This window comes from Macaca mulatta, chromosome 1 (assembly GCF_049350105.2).
Source record: "Macaca mulatta isolate MMU2019108-1 chromosome 1, T2T-MMU8v2.0, whole genome shotgun sequence".
Taxonomy (NCBI): Eukaryota; Metazoa; Chordata; class Mammalia; order Primates; family Cercopithecidae; genus Macaca; species Macaca mulatta.
In genome coordinates this window covers 181,258,803-181,283,462 of record NC_133406.1, presented here as the reverse complement: position 1 = coordinate 181,283,462, position 24,660 = coordinate 181,258,803, and the positions used below count along the sequence as shown (strand labels likewise).

The 24,660-nt window shown below is 41.2% G+C and overlaps 1 protein-coding gene across 27 annotated transcripts in view; it reads left to right on the top strand.

Moving 5' to 3' along the window:
* Positions 1–24,660, top strand: part of FGGY (FGGY carbohydrate kinase domain containing) — a 486,889-nt gene that overhangs the window by 88,149 nt on the left and 374,080 nt on the right. For 19 of the 27 annotated variants that reach the window (XM_077988455.1, XM_077988468.1, XM_077988427.1 and 16 more), the window contains one exon: positions 1,930–2,081. The exons of 7 other annotated variants lie outside the window; for them this stretch is intronic. In XM_077988455.1, the coding sequence (XP_077844581.1) occupies positions 1,930–2,081 (152 nt within the window). Of the gene's footprint in view, positions 1–1,929; positions 2,082–22,541; positions 22,647–24,660 lie in introns of those variants that run through there. One more of the 27 variants, XM_077988499.1, reaches the window with a different exon arrangement.

The window sequence follows — 24,660 nt, the reverse complement described above, 5'->3', positions numbered from 1 at the left end:
CTACTCTTTGCTCCTCCTCCACATTCCCATGTCTGGTACTCTTGTTCTGGCAGTCAACACACAATGTAGACTCTTTCTCCATGCAAACATATGCACTTAAGGGCAGAACTGTGGCACATTCTTCTTGATATCCTAGCATCCAACACTGTGCATGGCATGTAGTAGATGCTCAATAAAAGATTAAATTAACTTTCAGTTGATTTACTTGTGGTTTTCCATGAGAGCTGAAAAAAAAATGAACTTCTCAGTTTTTATCTAAAATGAAAATTATAAATTATTCATTCTAATGCAGTATTGATTCTGTACGATTTTCACTGTATTATTCTGACTGCATTTTGAGAGCATCTTTATATACAGGCAGTAGTAGCTGATTGGTCTGTCTTCACTATAGGCAGAAGTTTAGCAACAGGTATTTTTACCTTAAAGTAGCTGTAGATTTGTTCTGTATAGTACCTAAGAAACAATACTGATATTGTCCCCTTCAACACTCACCCACCCACCCACACACTGCAGGTGTATGCATGTGTACACACCCACATCGTGATTTATTGATGGTTCTGGAATAGGAGCTGGACATCAGTATTTTTAAAAGTTATCAAGGCAATGCTAATGTGCAACTAGGTTTGAGAACCAGAGCTTTGAGCACTTCTGTTAGATAGTAGAACAATTCTGTTTACAAAAAATTCTTTGACATTCCTGTGGGAGGTCCCATGTACTCTTTATTATTTTCAAAGTATTAGTATTATGGTTTGTGGAACTTTCGTGGGAGGCGAGATCTTTCCAGTTAGGCAAACCAGCAACTGAGCCCCTGCCTTGTTATGCCCATGACCTTATTTAGGTATCTTCTTACATTGGATTTTTTTTTGTTTGTTTTAGCAAGATATGTAGTGCTGTAGTTACTTTGCCATTAAATAAAATAATGTGTGAAAATATAATACCTGGCTTGGTAACTGCTGGGTTTCTTTTCTGTTTGCCCTAATAATCTCCCAGGTATATTCATTGCTGTTCTGCATATTTTGCCATCAGAAGCGTCAAAGGGCTGTTAAAGGATTTCTGGCTTGCCCATTGGTACAGGATGAATTAACAGAGGCTAGGGAGAGAGATAAGGAGTTACTGTGTGGACTACAGGGTGGTAAAGGCAGGATACGAGGGGCAGTGCTCCTTTTCCAGCTGGTTTTGAATTCTCTTCCTTACGTTTACTCCTCCTGAGGGCCTGCTTTCTGAGAAGTACTTGCCATATCCTTTATGTGCATTATCTTTTGTTTAATAACTTTCTGAATTATATATCTTCGTCTGTAACTGTGTCTTCATCTGTAACTAGCATTCCCCATTAGATCTGCCTAATTCCAAAACTGATGAGCTTCCCATGCCAACAAACCAACCAATCAAATGAGGGAAAAAAACACCTAAATGAACTAATTTTAATTAAACTGACCTGAAAAAGTGGGAATATAAGCAGTTAAATGCCATTGTGTAGCTATTAGATGTATTATACCATCAAAGTATTTATCCATATTTAAAGGAGACAGATCTTAAAAAGAGAAAATATTGCCGTAGTCTTATTTCATAGATGCCTCTCCTGAATGTATGCCCAGAAAAGTTTTTCTAGAACAGAAGGGATAAGAAAGGAAGAGAAGAAGTTGAGAGAGAATACTGGATAATATAATTAATTGGTAGATTTTTTTTCTGCTTTTAATGTAGATATTTATTCTAAGGTTATGGTCAGAGAACACATGACTGGACGGGAAATTCGAGGCCTGGGGACAGTGCATTAATCAGCCTTGCTGGTGTCCTTTCATTTTGCTCATTCTTGATACATAAAATTATAGAAAGTACATAGCATTTTGGTCTTGGGAATCCATAATTGTTCCCTTGAAGTAGAAGGAAGAGAATGTGTATCTATCTGCATCTCCCTCTCGTTTCTGTTAGAGGATTCCCATCGAAATGTCATCATGTGGCTGGACCATCGAGCAGTCAGTCAGGTCAATAGGATCAACGAGACCAAGCACAGCGTCCTCCAGTATGTCGGCGGGGTGATGTCTGTGGAAATGCAGGCCCCGAAGCTTCTGTGGCTGAAAGAGGTGAGTGCATAGAGTCTAAGAGAAGATACCAACAATAGTAGAGGATCCCTTTTATTGTGGATCTGTATGTACCAGGCACCCTGCTAAAATCAGTTCTGTTTGATTTTTTCCCAGCAACTAGGAGGAACATTGATCCTATTTTATTGATTACAGTGCAGTTAAATCACACCTGTTTTTATGTGCCTAACTCATACCAGGCACTGTGACAGGTATTGTACACGTTATCTCTTTGAAGGCCAACAGCCCTATGAAGTGTTTTTATGTGTGGTGTTTACTTTAGGGTGTCTGTTTTGTAGACAAGAAAACGAATGTTCATAGAGATAAAACAACTCACTCAAAGTGAAAAATATGTGACAGAACCAGAATTTGAACCTAAGACTGGCTGACTCCAAAATGGTTTTTTCAAATTTTAAAATGTTTCTTTTGTGGAGACTTGGTCTCACTGTGCTGGCCAGGCTGATTTCAAACTCCTGGCCTTATGTGATCCTGCAAAAGTGATGTGTTTATAGGTGTGAGGCACTGTGCCCAGCCATCCAAAATCAATTCTTTTAATACCCGGTATTCTACTGGAGTTCAGAGAGATTAATTACCATTCCAGTGAGAAAGCAGCAGAGGTGGGATTTAAGTCCATATCTTCTGATCAGGGCCTTCCTAGTCTGTACACTTTTAGCCCCAACTTATTAATATTTGGCCTTGTTGACATCTTAGGCTTCCCCTTTCTCATCCCGCCTGCACTTGAGTTTCTCATCCTTAAATGATATGGCAATCTCTGGTCAAAGCTCTTGCAGGTGGTTTCCATTTCCAGATGTGAGGACTCCTTTATGAAGTGTGGAGAATGGTGATGTCAGCTTAATGGTTCCCATTAGAGATGGATGTGTGAGAAAGTTCAAGTCCTTCGGGAACCTCAAGGACTTGAAAACCTCTAGGTGGTCTGGAGAAATAGAGAATCCATCTAATGGGCATGACCTGTGATTCATTTACTGGCTCTGAGATTTCAGGTGGGCTGAGTCTTCTATTACTCAGATTGTGAATGGAGATGGGGAGAGCTTAGGGTGCTGAGAAGGTGCCTAAGGATTGCCATCATGGGGCAGGAGAGTGGTAGGAAAGAAGGGCTTCAGCAATCAAAGCAGGCTTTACTTGTTAGCTGTTTTAGATATTGAGCTGTTTTGTAAGTTTTCATCTACATAAAGGCTTCTGTGGTTGCTAAGAGTTTGACAGAGTTTCTTGGGAGTCAGGAGTTTTCAAGAATCTAATTCTGACTCTACCGTCAACAATTACATGCTTTGGTCAAAGCACTTCTTATCTCAGACCTCACTTTTTTTCATCTGTAAAGTGGGAGAGTTGTATTAACCAGTTTGAAAACCTGACTCGGATATATGCTGAAACACAAAATTGGAATACAGAACTGTTCTGCACTGCCCCATACCCTGCTTTGAGTTGTATAAGCATTAGTTGATTTTAATCCTAACAATCTCTGCTTGGTAGATAGCATGGGAAACTGATCCTAAGGAGGCTTTCCCAAACAGGTGATCGAGCCAGAATTTAAATCCATGTCTGCTGGGCCCCAAATCTCAGCTTGTTCCATCATGTCATGCAGTAGTAAAATCCCTCCATGAAGCATGGCTCTTGGTGTAGGACCAGGAATGATGGCAGTGGTCTTCTTCAACTTGGCCTAAACTTGTTGCTATATCAACAGGTTTGGATTGGATATATCACCTTTTTTGGCAACACAGAAAGAAGAGTTATACTGAGTTAAGCAAAGAGGATTGGGCGAAGGGTCGTTGGTTCGGTGTCAGGGCCTTCTAGAGCATGTGCCACATGGCCAGCTCCAGCCTCTATCCCAGGAGATCTAAATGCATATCTGGCACGAACCTCTCAGGATTCTTACCATCTTGCACTTGATATAAAACTGCACTAAGTAAATCCCATAGGAAATAGTTAATATCTAGATTACATGGCAATGTTTGTGACCCTCTGAGAGCATCTTCTATTAATTTATTTTAAAAATTCAATTTTCTTTCAGAATTTTCTGAGTAAGCCTCTAGTGTGGGTGTGTTTTGGTAAGCATGTACAGGAATTCTTGCTGAGAATTCGTTTGGCTTTAATGTGATTGCAAAATCAAAATTAAAGAGATTTCTAAGTCAGTTTTAGCGTTTTCTTAAAGCCTGACCGGGAGGGCTATAGTGCTTCTCAGACTTTAATGTGTAAATGAATCACCTGGAGATCTTACTGAACTGTAGTTTCTGATTCAGTAGCCCTGGGATAGGGACTGAAAATTGGAGAATTTGTATTGCTAACACAAGTTCACAGGTGATGCTAATGTTACTGGGCTGGGAACTTGTGAAACCACTTTTAATTCCAAAAGCTCTGTTCCCCTACACTGAAGAACATCCACTTGTGGGGAATCAGGGAATGGTACCTTTGTTTTTAATGCTATGATGGGAGACACAGGGAAGTTTGATAGCTTCAGTAGAGCTGCTTGAGTGCACATTCAGAATAAAAACATGAGATTCTGTGTTCTAAGTTTATCAAGCTGTCTTGTTTTTACTCTTTCTTTATTCTTTAATTCTTGAAGTCTGTACTGAGCTCAACTATGAACCAGCAAGTGCGATAGGCAATGGGGACATGGGGACAATAAGGACTCAATCTTACCATTGAGCAGCACAGAGTCCACAAGGGATAGTGGTGGGGGAGCATAAGGAATGGGGTGGATGCAGGAGTGATATGAAAACAGAGCCATCAAATATACTATGCATTGTGATATGGCAATATACAAAGTGCTTTGGGAAAAAGGATTTGCTTCCTAGAGGCAATAGTTTGACAGGAACCTCAAGATATGAGTGGAGGTTTTGCCTAGCAGAGAAGATAGGAAAGAGATTCTGAAGAGAGACTCTGGTTCATCTGTGATATGGTAGGTGAGTCCCAGGGCATGAGCTGGGGTGCTTCAGCAAGCATAGCAGGAGATGAGGCCAGGTAAATAGTCTGAGTTCGGCTTTTTAAGGGATTAATTGATGATAGGGATTGGTTGATGGTTGTTAAGCAAGGGAGGGGCAGGCTTAGGTAACTGGCAGACATGCGGAGATTGGATTAGGGGTGAGAAAATGTGTGTGGGGAGGTAAGAACTAGAGTTTTCTCATTCCTCTGATGATAGCACTCTGATGGCTTTGCATTGCTTTATTAGATAAATTCCAGAAACTGAAACATGGACTACAAAATGGTGCATGCTGTCATTTTTACCTCCTCCTCTCTCCTCACTCTTTGTCTTTTACCTTCTAGCTCACTATGTCCCATCCACAGGGATCCACTTAGAGTTCTTTGCTACATGAGTCTTGGCTAGAGGTTGGCAGACTATGGCACCCAGGCCAAATCTGGCCTACTGCCTATTATTGGATGGCTTGAGAAAATGTAAATGGTTTTACATTTTCAAGTGGTTAAGAATCAAAAGAATGATATTTTGTGACTTATGAAAATAATAGGAAATTAAAATTTTAATGGCCATAAGTAAAGTTTGATTGGAACACAGCCACACTCATCCATTTATGTGTTGTTTATGTCTGTTTTCACATTACAGTGACAGTTGAGTAGTTGAGACAGAGACTATATGGCCTACAGGGCAGAATATATATGTACTATCTGGACCAACAGATGAAAAGTTTGCTGACCCCTGTCTTGACAATGCTGAGTCTTTCACCCACAGTGTTCTTCCCTCTGCTCACCGCTGATTCTTCCTCATCATTTAAGTTTCAGTTTTATTTTTGCTCTCTTAAAAAGCCTTTCCTGACCGTCAGATACATCAGAGTCTCTTGTTACTACACTCTTAATTTTACTTCATTATATCTTTCATAAATTGTAGTTCTATGTCAATTTTTGTGGTGATTTATATAATGCTTGCCCCAACCATTGTAATCTGCAGGAGGATAGAGATCATATCCACCTTGTTCTTTGCTATGTCTCGGTCCCTAACCAAGTGGCTGGTGCGTAGTAGGTACTCAGTACATATTTTCTGAATAATTTGAATGACTCCGTAACTCAATAAGGGGCTGTTGCAGTACTCCATGGGAGAACTAATGAAACCTGAATTAGGCACTGTGAGTTGGAAGGAGATGGGTCCTAGAAATTTTTAGAGGATAATATCAATAGGACATTGAGACTGATTGGCTGTGAGGAGTGAGTCAGATGGAGGAGTCAGAGCTGACCACTCACTTTGTTATTGCTGTCATTTATCTTCTCCTTGTCCTTCGCCTAGAGTCAGATGTCAGAGGGAGTTGGGTAGAATTTGGGGTTTTATCTGTCTTGAGATGTACTAGGACCACCATAGCTCTTGGGCAAAGTCACCTGGGTCCTAGTCCTGCAAATATGGAATTTAATCATGTCCTTTTCATTTAAAGTTTATGTGTTTCAGGTTGACATTTGTCTCCTTAATAAGAATTGTCAGATAAAAGGAAAAATGCCATTTGAATTTTTCATAACCCCCAGCAGTATGGCTTTTCCATTTGGTCTCAATGATTCTGACTCTCATCTTAATGAAGGCCAAATGTAAATTAAGTTCTGTCAGGCTTGAGCTGCTGGGGTCTCCTATCTTTATAAACATGAAACATTGTAGGGTAACAAGGTGCAGACTGAGGAAGGTCAAGAGAATTGGTGAGCTGATGTGGATCCTGACAGCTCAATGTTAATGGAAGAGAATTAACGTGACTTGTAGGGGCTACATGGAGATCTTCCAAGCTGTCTTTTAACTCATTTCCTCTTTTGCCATTGTCAGCAGAGCAGAAAGCTAATGATTTTATAGTTTGAGATTTTCCTTGCTTATTCCAAAGTTCAGAACCAACTGTTTGTAATGTCACAGGATTTTGTTGATGGGTTCAGGAAATATACCTGCTGCTTCTCTCTCCCCTGTCCGTGCCCCTGTGCTTCTGTCATCCTGGGAAAATGAGGAAATGATTCTCCAATTGGTAGATTCTTTGGGGGAACCCGGGGGTTTGGATGGCTAGAGAGGTGGCTTGATAACTTCCTGCTAGCTGTGGAAGCTGCCTCTTGAGTGCTTTGCAGTAGGACCTGCTGAAAAGAAAACCCTGCTGCAGGTCAGGGAAGCCTGGTTCTTCTGGTTCTTTCTGTAACATGAGAGGCTGGCCAAAGCTAATTTTTAAAACCTTATTTGGCCTTATTTTGTCACTCTTGTTGATGATCTAATAACATCTTTTCTCTATCTTGGTCTAATCTTGAAACTTCATGAAAGATAGATAATATCAATTTCTTTCCTTGAAATGCCACCATTTAAATAGATGGCAGTATGGTGGAAACTAGTCTTTCTTAGTTAGTTACTGTCTAATTACTATTCAACTGTGTTCATCAGGTCTTAGCAGTAGCACTAATACAAGATATTGAGGAACTTTAGGAGATATAACACAAATGTGTGCAAAAAAGTATAGAATTTGGAGCCAAACACACTTGCATTTAAATCTTTCTGTACCACTTACCAATTGTGGGATCTTGGATAAGCTAAAATCAACTTCTCTGAGTCTCAGTGTGCTGAGCTATAAAATGAGGACAATAGTATCAGTCTTATAGAGTTATGAGTTAGTGAGAGATTTGTAAAGTGGCTTATATAATAGATATTCCAATAGTACTTTATTTTCATTATCATTGTGTTTAAAAGTGCTTGTTTCTACTGATGTGCATTTCAGTAACATCCTATCACTAACTGAGATAATTTTGAAGACTAAAATATGTTATTTCATGGGGCTGGTCATAATGAGTGATATGTTTTTTCCTGTTTTATTCAGGAAAATTCTGGAAACCATCATCAAGGTTTCTAGAGACAATCATAGAAAATAGAGAATAGAAGAGCACAGAACATATTTTCAGTCATTCATTTATTTGAATCACCCACATCCTATGTGGCGATGTGTAATACCTATGCCAAAGGCAGCCAACTTCGATCTGTGAAGCTGATTAACTTACTTGAGTACCTTCTACTTGTTTCCCTTAACATTTACCAATGCCACCAGCCCCAGAATGTTTTTACTTCACAAGAGTTATTTTATTTAATCTTTACACCAGTCTGTGGGACAGATATTATCTCTTTTTATTTTACCAGATGAAGAAACTGAAGCTCAAAAATGGTAAATAACTTACTCGTGGTCTCATACTATGTAAGCAAACCCATGTCAAGAGCTGCACCATTAGCTCTATTCCCCCATCTGCTACCTTATGGGAACCTGTGCACTTTCAGTGTGGGAATCCAGAAGTGGTCTCTGCCACCAAGAAATTACAGTCTAGTTAAAGAATAAAGATACAGAGCAACCAAGCAGTAAGAGCAGAACAAGAAAATAGATGAAAATAAGAGCTAAAGTGTATGCAGTGCTTGTTAATACATCTAGTACTTTTCTAAGCATTTTACCCATGATAATTCATTTATTTCTCACAGTTACCCTATAGTTATTGTCTTGTTCTTTTCTTTTATTTTCTTTCTTTTTTTTTTTTTTTCATTGAGACAGGGTCTTGCTCTGTCACCCAGGTTGGAGTACAGTAGCACAATCTTGGCTCATTGGAACCTTTGCCTCCCAGGCTTGAGTGGCTCTCCCACCCCAGCCTCCTGAGTAACTGGGACTACAGGCACACGCCACCATGCCCAGCTAATTTGTGTATTTTTTTGTAGAGATGGGGTTTTGCCATGTTGCCCAGGCTGGTCTCAAACTCCAGAGTTCAAGTGATCCACCCTCCTCGGCCTCCCAGAATGCTGGGATTACAGGTGTGAGCCTAATTATTGTCTTTTACAGATGAGGAAACAGGCGCAGAGACTTTAAGCAACTTGCCCTAGGTCACTCAGCTAATAAGCGTCAAGGCTGGGATTTGAAGTTTGGCATTTTACATCCAGCGTATGGGCTCATCACCATTTTGCTCTACTGCCTCTTCCAGCATTTGCTTTGCAGGCTTTGCATAAACTAGTGTAGGGAAGACATTTGTGGGTGATGGCTTTGGGAGGATCTGAGGCTGTGAACAATGGTCAGTAGCTTCATTGTTTCATTTAAGAAATATTGAGTGTCTCCTGTGTGAGAGGCACTGTGCTGGGCACTGGGGATGCCAAGGTGAATGAGTGGGACAAGGGCCCTGGGGTAGGCTTCTGGGAACTTAAGAGTCTAGTGTAGAGAGGCAGAAAATAGACACACACAAAGTGATTTTGTTTTCTGAAAAATGCTATGAAGGAAAAACACAGATGAACAGATTTGGCATGGCTAGTGTGGGCCTCTCTTGGGAGTTTTTGTTTGACCTGAATGATGAGATAGGAAGGAGGAGCAACAGATTCACTGCGGGGGAGGAAAGCACCTCATGAGATCAGCAGAGGAGGTCAGCTGGGCCGGGAGGGTATGAGCAAGGCACAGAGGCGTAGGAGGGGGTTTGGCGAAGTGGGCAAGGGCTGCCACATGCACAGCCTTGAAGCCAGGGGCAGGAGTTTGGGTTTTATTCCAAGAACAGTGGGAAATGGTTGATGGGTTTTAAACATGGGTGTGACACAATATGTTTTATGACTTTGAAAAAATCATTCTGGCACATGTGCTAGGTAGATAGTAAATATTTGTATAGCAACAACAAAGTTCATACTGTAGTGTTAAAGGGAAGAAAAGTTAGAAGACTAATGAACAGTCTACAGTCTTATAAATACATTTGTTTTAAGAAACTATCAGTACGGAAAAAAAGACTGGCCATATACACGCAAAAAAACATTAATACTGGTACACTCTCCATGGTTGGAATAGTTTGCTACTGTTTTAGCACAATGCTCATGCTTTTATTACATAGTAATTTTCCATTCAAAGCTTGTAGTCATAGCTAACCTTTCTGGTTGACAACACTTCATTATTGAGCAAGTGATTTTTTTTTTTCTTTCTTTTTGGGCTTATTTTCCTAAAAAGCACCATGCTAGGGATTTCACAGGGAGAATTTCATCTCTGCCCTTTAGTGACATAGTATAACAGCATGCTGTTTTACTGTATCTGTATGGCAGTATGAGGAAGCCAAGACTCAGGGGACTTAAGTAGCATCCCCAAAGCTACACAGAGGTAAGTTGTAGAGCCCAGATTCTCACCTAGTCCAGTCTGCCTCCAGCTCCTGGGCTCTAACTATTGCCTCTTACTGCCTGCTTTTAAAGGGCACTCATTTCTTCCCACTTGCCAGGGCTACAGGCTGGCAGACCACTGGCTGGATCTGGTCCCCAGACAGGTTTAGTTTGACCTACCATGTGCTTGGAAAAAAATAAACAATTTTAAATTAGTTTCCAATATTTAAAAATTGAGAAATTTTATCTGAAAATTCAGATTATTTATTTTCCTGAATAAATAATGAAAGAACCTGGCAATACAAGGTCCACACTTGCATGCGAAAGGGATCGGCTGGAGCTGAATAGGGGCTGCCTTCTTTAGAAGGGGTCAGCATTCTTCATTTTGCAGCAGTCCCCACCCAGCCTGCTGCATTCATTTCCTTTTTCAGCCCTACCCCTCTGAGCACTTGAATTTGAGACTTAGGTGTGGGAATGTGTTCAAGGAATCTATCATTACTTTTCCTCTAGCAAGCGCTTAGAGAAATGGAAAGGCATTCCAGATGGTGAATTTCTTGGTCCAGGGCTCTCATGATTCCATGCCCGTGTTCACTCACACCTCTGGGTCTTTGCTCAGGTTTTTCCTTCTGCCTGGCAAGCTTATAGTAATTTCTTCCTTCACCAGGAAAACTTTAATAATAGTTCAAAACTCAGCCTTCACTTCCTCCAGGAAGTCTTCCTTGACTTAGTGTTGATTTAGGGTCCTACCCTTTGTCGCCTGTGGCATTCTATGCTTATCTCTACCCTAGAATTTAATTGCATTACATTGTGCTTTATTTATCTCAGTCTCCCTAGCCTCTAGAGCACTGTTTAAATTCTAACATTAATAACTTAGTATATGTTTTGATGGGTGGATGAATGAGTGAATGAACTTATTAAACCATCTCATGCCATTTTTGATTGCTGGGTGTGTTTGTCCAATCATTTCATTCCAAACTAAAGGTTCACTGCATGTCCAACATAAGTTAATTTTCTCTTCCTCACTGTGGAAAATGAGATTTGAGCATTACTGTTCCTTTCCATCCTAGAGCCACCCCTTGGCTGCAGTCCTGTTACCTGAGTCACAGCTTATTTTGTAGGCAAAGTGAAGGCTCTAGACTGAGACAGCAACTCCTCTGGGCCTCTCCACTGTGTCTTTGGACTCCTGTAATGGATACCCCTTTAAGTGGCTCCCTTCACTCCCCAGGAGAATCCAAGACTCATCTTCTCAATCAAAAAGCCTCTCTTTAGAATGTTTATACCAGGGCCCTGTATATTGGTCCAGATTCCTCCCAGCCTTTGAGGAATGCAGACAGTATTGTCAGCTGCTGTTAGGGCGTGTGTTATGGATTTTCTCTCCAGGTTGGGTACTGGACTTGTAAGTAAATACACTGAATGTTGAGGCTGATGGCTTGCCTTCATCTACCTGGACAGTGAATCCTTTCCTTATTATCCTGTATTTGCATATTTGATTTATACCAAATATGTGTTGCATTCTTTTGGTTTTATAGTCCAGCAAAGTAATTTTTAAAAGGCAGACGAAAGAAAAAAAGTTCTTGGCCAGATATCTTGTAACATTTAATAAATGTCAGCTATTATTATAATACTTTTAAAAATTTGACTTTATGGCTATGGCAGACTTTCATAAATATTTCCTTTATATGATCTATGACATGACCTTGTGGGATAAATATTACTACTTCTCACATATTACAGATGAAGACAAGCCTCAAAGAGATGAAATGACTTCTCTACAGGTATCAAATCTTGGTGAAGGTCCTTTGGGCTTAAACTGGAGCCAAATGAAGGCCCTTGGATCTTAATGAAGGTCCTTTTGGCTCTAAATTCTGGTGTGTGTGTGTGTGTGTTTCTGCTGTACCATGTTTCTTCCTCATTTGGGTTGGTGGATTTTCAGCTCCATAAAAGCAGGGACAAAATCTATCTCTTCATACCTTACTGTTTTATATCCCCAGAACCAAACACTGTGTTTGGCATTGAAAAAATACTCAATAAACATTTACTAAATGAATTCATGTCCCCTGGCCAGCCAGGAGCCAACCATGTGACTGTAGTACTGAAGACCACATGCCTGGCTTACCTGCTGCCAGTCTTCCTGACGGCTCTGCGGGGATGTTGACCGCCTCTAGGAGTCATTAGTGTAACCAGAGAGGTGTGAGGAAGGACTGTGAAGTTAGGCTTGCTTTATGCATGCATGGTATGATTCTGTGTCAATCAAAAATTGAACAAAATTCGTTTCTCACAGTGGCTAAAATGTAAGTCAATCTTACTGGAGGAAAATACTGTCTTTATAGAAACAACACTGAAAAAGACAATGCATTTAATGTGTGTTGTAATGTAGTAACTCATAGCACGTAAACTATCAGCTTGGAAATCTAGAGGCTCAGGGTCAACGGATGTCCACTGAGGCACAGGGTCAACAGATGTCCACTGTCCACTGAGGCAAGGAAGGTAGCAGGCTAGAAGTCCAAAGAGATGCAAAATGGTAGTCTTTTGGAGGAGTAAGTAAATATCATTTCTCTGAACACCTGGGCTGGTTTTACCTTCTTTTTTTCTGGTTATCCAAAATGACAATGATTGTTCTGTTATTGTAGGGATATATTTATTTAATAAGTGAAACAAACTTTTGTCTGGTAACTGCTATGTACAAAGTGCTGTGCCTGGTGATGGGGAGGAAAGGAGGAAGCCAAGCTCACCCTTTATCTCAAGGAGTTCCCATATCTAGTACCAAGAGCAAGAGGCTGTGAAAGCCATTACCGCCGCCCCCTCCCCCCGGCCTGCCTGCCGTGTTTTATTATCAAAATTTCAAACCTACAGAAAAGTTGAAAACATTTTACAGTCAATACTCAGAGCCATCACCTAGAGCCTGCCATGGACCTTTACTGTCCTTGCTTTATGACTTATGTTGTTTCCATCTCTTTGTTCCTCTATCCAGCTTACATTTTTGGAATAAGTTGGGAGAGCGTTACACTTGAGAAAGCATTTTGAAATATTAAAAGTTGTTTACATTTCTGAAATATTAAATACATTTTAGTTAAGATATTGACTTTGTTTTATTGCTATCTACATACGTGGTCAACACCTGTACCAGACTTTATTAAATATCCACTGTGTGCTTTTAAATCTTCTATCCCATTTATTCTTATGAAAATCCTATGAGGTAGATGTTATCACTTGCTTTGCAGATGAAGAAATTGGGGATGGAGGGAATTAAGTAGATGGCCACTTATCAACGCTATTACCTCTGGCAATGTTGGAATACAAACCTAGGTTTCTGACTCTAAGAAATGAATTTGAAAAATTATTGTAAAGGTGAGCTGGTGAAACACCAGCCGTTATTACACAGGTACCCCTGTCTACAGATGAGACATCATTGGAGCTTACCTAAGTAAAGCAAAGCAAGCAATTAGAAAATAAAAGCACTCTCATTTTACTGATTAATTATTCACTATTTTCTTAATAATGGCTTTATTTTTCTATCATTTTTATTATTATTACTCCACTTTGATTAGAGAAAACCACTTCTGATGGTTGAAGTTAAAAATCCCAGATAACACATTTGTTTGGCATAAATTTTTAAGGCAAATATGAACTCTAGAATAAAACATTATCAAAGTTATTAAAAGTTTAGCTGTTCAAAGTTAGACTCAAAATGAAAGAATTATACTTGAGACTGGGTGAGATCTGTTTCCTACCACTACGCAAACTCTGACCCAAAGCCTCTTTTGTTTGTGCCCCAGGGCATTATAGCTGCCTCTCCAAGAGCTGGCTTTGTCCTCTTCTTTGCATTCCCCTGACGTGTTTGTAATGAGAAAGAGTGACTAAATGATGGAATGAGTTCCTTACCTCTTCTGAACCCAGGGGTCCTGGAAGTCTGACATAGCTAAGACCTCCCTGGAGGCTTGTCTGTTCATCCAGCATGGCCACTCTGGATTCCTATAAAGGCTCTTGTCTCTCTGAATCCTCCCTATATGGAGAGGCTATGGGTTAGATAAACTTGTGAGTGTTCAGTAATAAAAAAAGGCCTCATCTCAGCTCTGCGGCCCTGTCAATACCCATGCCTATGCCCCCTGGAAAAGCTACATCAGTGTAGCTTTTAGGCTTGTAATCTCAATGATCAGTGTCTTTTGGCTCAAAAATGCAAAGTGAGGGAATATTCAGAGGAAATTAGAGAGCTGCCTAAGTGGCTCTGTCCTACCTAGCCTCTGTTTCTCATTGTGGCTTTGCTAAAGGGTCTGAACCGTGGCATGGACATACATTTTTTTCTCAGTAATGCTACATGTGTAGAGTATTGATGCTTACCCAAGCAAAGCAAAACAAGCAATTAGGAAATACACTCTCTCTCTCATTTCACTGATTAATTATTCATAATTTTATTAATAATAAGGACTTTATTTTTCTATCATTTTTATTATTATTATTATTGTTTCACCACTGATTAGTGAAAATTATTGGTCCTGGACTATCACCAGTCCCTGTTCTGGCATTTGGGAACAACTGGTGCGTGTAAGCCCTGAAACTCTCCTTCAGCGCTGGCATTCTGTGAACCTGAGAGAGATGAGAAGAGAACCAGGGACCAGAATAAAGCCTACTGCAGTTGTCTTGGCATGAGGCTGTGTGGCTTGGCTTTGGATGGGGGTCACAGACAAGCCCACGGACCTGAGAAAGAGAGTGAATCACTGTGTAAGTATTTATCGAGCACCTCCCATGTCCTGGGAAGCAGCAGCTGGAGAGTGGTGAAGGAGTACTGAGTTTGGAGTTCAAGTGGCCAGGGCTTTCCCCCAGGCTTTCTACCTATTATCTGCATCATCTGGGCAATTCAGTTCATTTATGGGCCTTAGTTTTCTGTCTAAAAAATTGTGTTGATGTAGTGTTATGTATCAGAAGGTATTTGATAAATTGTAGAATGTAGGTGGTAGTGATAGATTTTCAGATGATAGTGATAGAAAAAGTTGATTTTTGGAAAGAAAATTAGTAAGGTCTGTTTTTCATATGCTTACCTTTAGAGGCAGGTAAGAAATCTAAAAGTGAAGGGAAAAGGAATTCACATTGTTTGAAGGGTAGGCAATTTTTAAAATAGTGCTTTTTAATCGTCCGGACGACTTGGGGAGAGGATATTATTCCTGTTTTAGTGGGTGGGAACAGTCTGAGAGACACTTACTTCATGCAGCTACTGAGTGCGTAAAGCTGGGGCCCAGCTCAGATCTAACTCCAGCCTGTGCTGTTTCTACAGTAGCTCAGAAACCAAAGCTTAGGAGAGCAGAGGAGCTGGAGACAGTGAATCCATCCCGAGGCCCTGCCGAGCAAATGCTTCCAGGGCAGTTCCACTTGCATTGTTATTAATACCTTACAGGGTGTCCTTCATGAAGTTCTCAGAATGATGACTGTAAAAATGGGTGTGTGTTTTAGAAATAAAAATATTGTGGTGCTAACAAGTTCCTGCCAGAGTTGTTCAAGGACATTCATTCATTCAGCGGATATTTATTGAAAATGTGTTTTGTTCCAGATAGTTTGTTAAATATTGGAATATAGTGGTAAAGAAAACAGAGTCGTTATTTCCAGATGCTCGTATTCTAGAAAGGAGATAAGAGATAAAGTCACAGTACAGTATTAGTCCAATGGGAACTCGGGTTACTCTAGAAATACAGCCCAGTTAGGATCGAGGGGCCTGGGGAGGTAATATGTAGGTTGTGGGCCAGTGGATGAGTTGGAATTGGGTAATAAGCAGTTGAGGTGAGGCAGTGTAAAAGCTAGTCTGGTGGCAGTCTGCGGAAATGAGACCTCCGTGGGGCTGCATATACAGTATGGTGAGAGCTTAGACTGCAAGAAGCTCTGTGAGTCTGTCAGAAGTTCCTTGAAGTCCCTTTTATATATTCCGTGCTATTAATTACAGGATTTTTTGTGGGGCTGAAGGGGGACCTCATGGGATGGAGCCAGTTCGCCTTAGCCACAATCAGAGAAAGGCCAGACACTTTTCCCGGTTCTTCTTTCTCAAGGACCTGGACCTGAGAACCCCGTAGAAGTTGAGCTTTGAGCACTCACGTCCTCCCTGGGCAGACAGAGCAGCTCTCCTCATTTCAGCTGTCTCAAGACTAGACAGTGTGCATAAGAATAAAGCAGTGAATTAACCCCACTTGTCCAAGAGGGTGGGACTGAATATTAGACAGGGCCCTTTCCACCTCTCTTGGGTGGTGGGGGGTGATGTGTGACTCAGAGGCAGTGACATCAGCCATGACTTCATTCATCTAGAGGAAAGACAGCGTGCAGACCACGAATACGGCTGGTTTCTGCCCTCCCTTCTCGATGCTTTGTCTTGCTGGGGACATTGTCATGGTCCTGCTGTTGTTTCCCACACATTTTATTCACATCTCATGTTTAAGCTGTTCTTTTTCTTCATCCGATTCTCTTTGTTCATCTTTTGCTTTTGTCTTTATTTTCCTCTTCTTTCTCCTATTTAATTTTTCTTGTTTCATTTTCTTTCCTATGCTGCTTCTTTTGTCTCCGTTTTCCATTCTTTCCATTTGGTCTGCCCTTTCTATTCCATCTGTATCAGAAATGTAGACGGGAATGCATCCTCCTGCTTCCTATTTCTTCTTTCCTCTGGGTTTCCCACTAGGTTATTGCTGTCCTAACATTCCTAAAACTGTGTTCACAAAACACTATCCACACAAGGACTGATGGTGGCTCCCATTCTTTTCTGACCCAAGTATCTAATACAAATCCAGTTTTACCTCTTACTACTTCTCAGCACAGGTCTCTCAGACTGACCTTCTCATAGTTCCTTCTCCATGGCCATGGATGCTGCTGATGCTTCTCCCTGCACTTTTACTCAGGCCATTGCCTCAATGTGGACTGACCTCCATCCCATCTTCCTCAGTCTTTGCCTTCCCTCTACATGCAGATCTGACAATGCCTCCTAAGTAACCCCCTTACTTACCTCCTTCCCACAGCACTGTCTCCTTCGTGATCATACAGAATCCATAGTTTATAAATTAATATGTTTTAGAACTTGAATTATTCTGTACTATATTCTTCCTGCATGTTTCATATGCATAGATTCTTTGTTCCACCTAGCCGGTAACTAACCTGAGGATTGGAAGTATATTCCTGCCTTTCATCTTCTATGAGCATACCTAGCACATAGTTGGGCACAAACCAGGACTGACAGACCAGGTTTTGCACAGTCAAGAAATATTTTACTTGAAAAATAGTTATTTGATGCTAATTCTAGGGAAATAGATGAATAAATTATAGTTCTTTCCTAAAAGAAGAACTCAGAGTCTAGTAGAAGAGACAGGCCCACACATAATTTGAGAAGAACAAGGATTGCAGAGGAAACTAATGTTTACTAGGAGTGTACAAGGATGGGCACATTAACATGTATAATCTCATTGAATTGAATTCGGCTAACAGTCTTATGAGTTAAATGTTGCTGCAAATGAACGAAGTGAGACTCATAGACATTAGGTGACCACTAGTGAGAAATAACACTGCTAATAAGTAGGAGAACCAACATTTGTACTAAGGTGTGTCAGACTCTAAAGCACCTACTCTTTCCTGAAGAGGGAAGGATGTAGTGAAAGTGACATTCTAAGTAATAATAAGAACAATCATAAGTAAAAAGTGCTTACTATGTGCTAGGTGCTGCAAATAGATTACATATATTTGTTCATTTGATCCCCCATCAACCCTATGGCATAGGCACTATTATTGTCCTCACTAATTTTTATAGGATGAGGAAATTGAGATAAAGAGTAGTTGAGTAGCTTGCTCAAGGCCACATAACTACAAAGTACTAGAGCCAGGATATTCACTCTTACATTCTGGCTCTGGAGAAGATGCAGCAGAATGTACTGAGACCCTCTGCATAGAGTAGCATACTGCATGATCAGAACTGCTGTTGGACCAGTCTGTTTGGAGAATCAGGGACTGTGGAGATGCTGACAGGTGAAGGTGTTGAGAGGTGAGGCTAAAGAGGAAGCTGGGAACCATCACAAAGAACCAGTGCCCTCCTCAAGGACCCGTGGCAAAACATGCAAGAAATGTTCCTAGAAATATTTTCTGTGAGGTTGGACTGTTAGGGATCCATCGTAAGGAAGAGTTTAAGTTGTGATCTTATTCTACTACTTGAGTTGTGAAGGAACTTTTGAGTTGTGGCCTTTGTCCATGCCTGGCAGGAAATCACAGTGGAACTCTGCAACAGTGATTGAACAAGTAAGGATGCACATGGAACAAGTAAAGATGCACATACTCAAACAGGCTCCAAAGAAATGCCAGTTGGAACAGTAAAGTACACGTGTCCTTTACGGGTTGGAGATGATTAAGTTTGGGTTGAAGGACATTTGGGAAGAAAGAAGAAGGGGCATCTGTGTGAGCTAGCTTGGAACAGATGCCAGGTTATCCTCAGGTGTCCCAGAGCGCTCAACATTTGATGGAGCACTTTCCCCACTGCAGCCCCCCTCTCCATTGGTACTTGGCAGCCATTCAGTGTTGCTGCACTGACCTGGGAGTCCAAGCCAGGAAGTGAATGAATCCATTTTCCAATTAAAATGAAACTTCTCCAAAGGACCTGCTCACCCTGAGAGGAGAAATTTATCTTCCTGGCAGTCTGGCTTGCCTAGACTATGTCTCCGCTCCTGAAAAGGACTGAGAAAAGCCATTAGCTTGAATGAAAAAAGAGAAACTGGGACAGTTTTTATTCACAACCTCATTCATTTATCCATTCATTCCTTACTTTTATTTCTGCAGACTTTCATTTGGCTTATACGTGTCTACTCATTCATTCATTTATTCATTCATTAGCTAACATGAGTCATCATCTATAGATCAGACACAATGCTATGTCCTAGGAGTAGACATATTTAATAAAAAACATCGCTCTTGCCTTTGAGGAGCTTTCAGTGTAGTGAGAGAGACAGACAAATGAACAGATGATGGGAAATGCAGTGATAGGGATATTCACAGGGTACTATAAGGGCCTAGCATAAGAGCATCTAACTCAGCATAGGGAGGTCATGGGTGATTTCATGGAGTAGGAACACCAGAGATGAGTCCTAAATGTGTACACACACAGCCATATACATGCTATTGCTTCTTTTTCTCTGAAGAACTCTAATACAGGGTGATGAGGTGGGCGCCTGTTCGTGAATTAATTGGGAGTTGAAATTAGAATCGTGATTGAATGTAAGGAACGAGAGAAGAGGCAGAAGATGACTCCTTTGGTAACTGAATCAACTGGCATTGGAAATCAAGGAGGGGGAACACACTTGGGGGAAGATAGCAGATTCTGTCTTGGACGTGTTGAGTTGGAGGAAGCAGTGGGATATCCAGGAGACATGTCTCAGAGGAGAGTTTGAATTGGAGTTTGAGATTTGGCATCTTATTCAGCGTGTAGTTGGTTAGAATCACAGGAGTGACTGATACTTCTCGGAGAGCATGGAAACAGTGAGAAGAACATTTGGATGAGGTAAGATTCCTGGGGAGCATCAACATTTAAAGAGCAGCTAAAGAAAAGGAGCCCATGAAGGAGACAGAAAAGCGCTAATGAGAAGGGCATGAGAAGGTCCAGGAGAGTGAGATGTTGAGGAAGACTTCCTCATCTCTCCCCTGGTCCCAGTCTTTGACTTTCTTTCATGTCTGCTCCAAGACCTGTTCACCCTTTCCAAAGCCTTCTCTTCCTATTAGGGCTGTCTCCCTCTCTCCCATAGATAGTACCACCCACAAGGCATTGCTTGATCTAGGTCACTGTGGCATCTCTCTCATCTCCTCCAATAAGAAATGCACTTCTGCATTATATTATGTTTTAGAGAGGCAGATGACTGAACTCAAACGTTGGGCTGGGCATTAGCAATGCAAATTATGGTCTGACTTTCCATTTACCCGTTGTGTGGGACCTGGAGATAATCTTGGTCCCTTCCTGGGCTTTAGGTTCATAATCTGCAAGCATAGTTTTCTGACTCCTTGCCTTCCCTGCCTTGAAGAATTACACAGGTCAGATGAGATCATGCATGTCCAAGTGCTTTGAAAACTGTGCAGCTCTGTAGCAGAAGAGTGAATCTTGTTGACTTATCAGGCACTTTATATTATTTCATTTAATTCTCACAGCATCCTTGGGGGAAGATGCGAGGAATGTAGCTTTGAGGAAACTGGGGCTTAAATAAATTAATTTGCCTAAAGCTACACAGCTGTTGAATGGTGATGATGGTAATCAAAATCAGGTCTGCCAGACTCCAAAGTTCTTAGACCCCATCTACTGCAGGCTTGTTTTCCTAATACGTACAGTGGTGTCACACTCCTGGGTAGAGTCAGCTTTGCTGAATACGATCAGTTTTCATTAAAATGATAACATATTTTATGGTTGGGAAGTCAACTCTAGTGTGGATTATAAGTTTTTCTTTTTGTACAAGAAGAGCAAAGCCCTCCAGGGGGAGGAAAGCGAGGGAAAGGGATGCATGTAAATCCAGTTTTTGAAAATGAAATAAATTATACGATGGAATTATTTCATTTTACAAATAAATTCTATGATGTTACCATTAAACAAATCCTCATCTAATGGGGGTAATGTGTCTTGTCTATGCAGATTTTTGTTTCTTGGATCTTTCTGGGTAGTGACATAAATATTTGTTCCACTTGACCTTTAGGCCTCTGCTTGCATCTCTCCCTGGAAGCCTTTTCTAGCCTCCCCAGGTCCCAAACCCTTTCCCACCTCTGAGCCCTGTCTGTGATTACTCATTAGAAGCAGATATATGGCCACACACAAAATATTACAATAACATTATGAGGCTGACTCATCAAACCTTGGTATCAGGCTTATTACGTTATTGTCATATCTCATCTTATTAATTATCTCTTCCTTTGTGTATATCTTTCTCTCGAAAAGACCTGGCTTTAGGTTTTCTTATATCTCCTGAAACTCTGCATTTTTTTTTCATAAGTTAGACTTGGCTCTTGCCCTTCAGAAGTTTGTCATTTCGAGGTAGATTTAGGTATATGAATGAATAATTAGGATACAGCATGGGATGGAGAGATTCACAGAAAAGGTGACATCTGAGCTGGATTTGAATCAAGGGCAGAGGTTTGATAAGGCGAGAAGATGGGAAAGTCAATTCAGCTGGAAAGAGATACCAGCTGAAACAGAGGCCTGGAAATATGAAAGAGTGTAATGTATTTGGGAAAGTAAAAGAGGTGAGAACTGAATGGAAGGTGTTAGGAGATGAGCCCAGAAAGTCATCATCATAATGATCACAGCCAACTTGGAGCCAGGTTAAGTGTCCTGAGAGCCAGACTACAGAGTTAAAATGGGATTCTAGGCCATGAGGAGATATCGAACCATCTTTAATAAAGGAATGGAATGGGAAGCTTTATGTTTTTAGAAAGATGCCTCTAGTAGTGCAGACCTCTCAGCTTATCTGCCTATCTAACTTGAAATATTTCTGGTGTTCTGTCTGTGTGCATGGCAGTTTGAAACACACAATTGTTTTATTCATTCTGAGAAGTTTCTGGCTGGGGTTTATGACCTACTCCATGCTTCCAGCATCATATTTCTTTTAAGAATGACATTGAAGATTACGTCTCTTCCTGAAACATCTTTTCTCTCTGGGCTATCGGCCTGTGCCCTAATTTGGAGTCTTGAACATAGAGTGAAGATAAGGTCTTGCTCTTTCTTGGGTAGTTGTGCTGGAAAACAACAGCGTGAGTACTTGGAATGTGCAGGCAGTACTATTTATTGAGTGGGAAATTAGGGAGCTGTTCCCTCCCTTTTATTTACTGCTCACAGCAAATAACCCAGATAGAATCCCTTTGCAATTAAATAGTAGATTACTTGGATAATCCTTTGTAACTGGTCATGCCTATCTTCTCATGTTGCCCCTCGACCCTGGTGTCATTGCAGTAGCTGCCTCATTTCGCTCATGAGTTCCTTCAGTGTCTAGAAGCAGCAGAAACCTCACAGCTTCCCTGGAGTAGGGGGGAAAGGGTGAAAGCTACTTCTCTCTGTCCTGAGGCTGGCAGGGTGGCTGCAGCCTTGAATCTTGGACATACTGCCCTACCTCCGCCCTCTGCTTAGACTCACAGCTATGTGAGCTTTCAGTAGTAGCCTCCTCCCAAGAAATGCTGTGGTTTGATGAAGTAATAGATGACTTTTTCTTTTTTTTTTTTTTTTTTTTTTACAAAAGCTGTTCTCTTTGGTTGCTTTAAGCTGAGGGATTGCTTAACTCAAAGGATTGTTGTTGGAATGCAGAAGGCTTTTGTGCCAAGTCATATAACCCAAATCACTTTTCTTTTTTTCTTGAAAAGACTAGTTTTGTTAGTTGCTTGGTAACTGGAGGATAGAAAGACTTAACTCATTCAGCACAGAGAGCTCCCGGTTTGAACTCTATTAGGCCATCACCTAATGAGACATATCTGAAGTTGGTGTGTGTCGAGGGCCTGTTCCTTGCACTCTCTAATCCGTGCAACATTACGCGTGGGAAGTGGTAAGTACATAGAAGTTACGTGAGCTGTCCAGGATTGAAATTATACAGAAATGTGCTTAAAAGGGCTTTTGTTTGTCTTTTCTTCTGTAAAGAGTGGCAGTAGCTTCCATTATGACATTTCCAAAAGGCCCAAAATTACACCTCTTATTGGTGGGAGGTTCAGGGTGGTAACTGTGGCATAGTAGAAGGAAAGAACATTTACTTTAGAGCTGGAAACCCTGTGACTTTGGGCTAAGCCGTTGTGGTCTGACCCCCAGTTCCTTAATGTGTGAGTATTGTGTATTACCTACATGCCTCTGCACCACTCTGAAGATTAAATGAGGACAGTGTTGTAAACTGTGGAGGATTTAGAGGATGATCACTGTATCCTAATGCAGGCCCAGTGGTTACAAGTAGAGAATTAATTCAGTAACATTGAGGCCTTTGACTGGGATTGTATGGGCCAGAGAGGAGGGACAGAGAGATTTTTCTGCAGAACTGGACTAAAAATCCATCTGTGGGGGTAATGTGCTCTTGGCCAATATGGCATTTGATGACAAAGCACTTGTGAATCAGGTAGCCTAATATAAAAAACTGCATGGGGCTGGGCACGGTTGCTCACGCCTGTAATCCCAGCACTTTGGGAGGCTGAGGTGGGCGGATCACAATGTCAGGAGTTCGAGACCAGCCTGGCCAACATAGTGAAACCCTGTCTCTACTAAAAATACAAAAAAAAAAAAAAAAAAATAGCAGGGCGTGGTGGCATGCATCTGTGGTCCCAGCTACTTGGGAGGCTGAGGCAGGAGAATCTCTTGAACCCCGGGGGGCAGAGGTTGCAGTGAGCCAAGATCACACCACTACACTCCAGCCTGGCGATGGAGTGAGACTCTGTCTCAAAAACAACAACAAAAACTGCATGGGATCCTCACAGATGCCTGCTGGCATCTCAAGGTAAGGGATCAGCCTTCTGGAGACATTTCCTCTCATCCAAATCCTTACTCCTCTTTGCTGGCCTGTCTCCAGACTTCCCTTTTGTAGAGAAAGCAGGGAATACTGCTGTCTTCCCTTCCGAGACCATGTACATCCTTAAGAGTACCTCAGACTTCCCACGACATGTTATTTCTAGTTCCTCATCCCATAAATATTTGTTGAATTACTAGACAAACTGCTCAGCTTCATCTTCCAATTCCTTTTATGTGATGAGTGCTTCAGAGCTTATAGAGGGCTTCCACATGTGTTATCTCCTTAGAGTAGAGGTTGGGCTGGGATCTCTGGCTTTGATTGGTGACGGTTAGTGTGGTCTCAAAAAGAAAGAATGCCTGGACTCCTTGCTCCTCCTATTCCCAGTGTCTCTTTTTGGCAAAAGGCTTGAGTTCTTTGTGTCATTCTACTTGGGTTCTGTTGTCCCACAGTGGCTGTCTGTGTGGCTACAGGGTAAAGGCTGTCGTTATGTAATGTCTTTAGTGACCGCACACAAGATCTAAAAGAAGTAGCTTTTTTTTTTTTTTTGCCTGAATTTAAGAAGATTGTTGTGCTTTGGCTTGAAGCACTGGTTGTTGCTGCGGTGGTTTGGCGGTTCATATCTGGTCACTGGCCTTTGATTTCTGGAACCTTTAGAAAGAGGCTGCCTTTTCTCCTCTCCCTGACCACTGATTGCTGAAACCACAAGACATATGGAAATAGATTTCAGGGACTAGCCAAAAGGCATTCTGGTAGTTTGACTCACATGGTTTCAAAGGCTACCATTTTCTGATTGTGGCTTGTTACACCCTATACAGAGATACTACTAGTACTTAGCTGTGTTAGGAATATTTAGTATCTTTAAGTTTTGCTTTATTTAACATTAACATCTTAGAATGGGCGTTCAAAGAGAAGTTTAGGACAAGTCCCTTTCTAGATACAAGCTTTCACCTAGATGTTTAGGAAGTTAAAACAACAACAGTAACAGAGAATCAGCTTGATACTTTGCCTTTTACATCTGAACTCTTTTGATATTGTTTTGATAGGGCCAGCACTTGGGATAGAACCATTTATC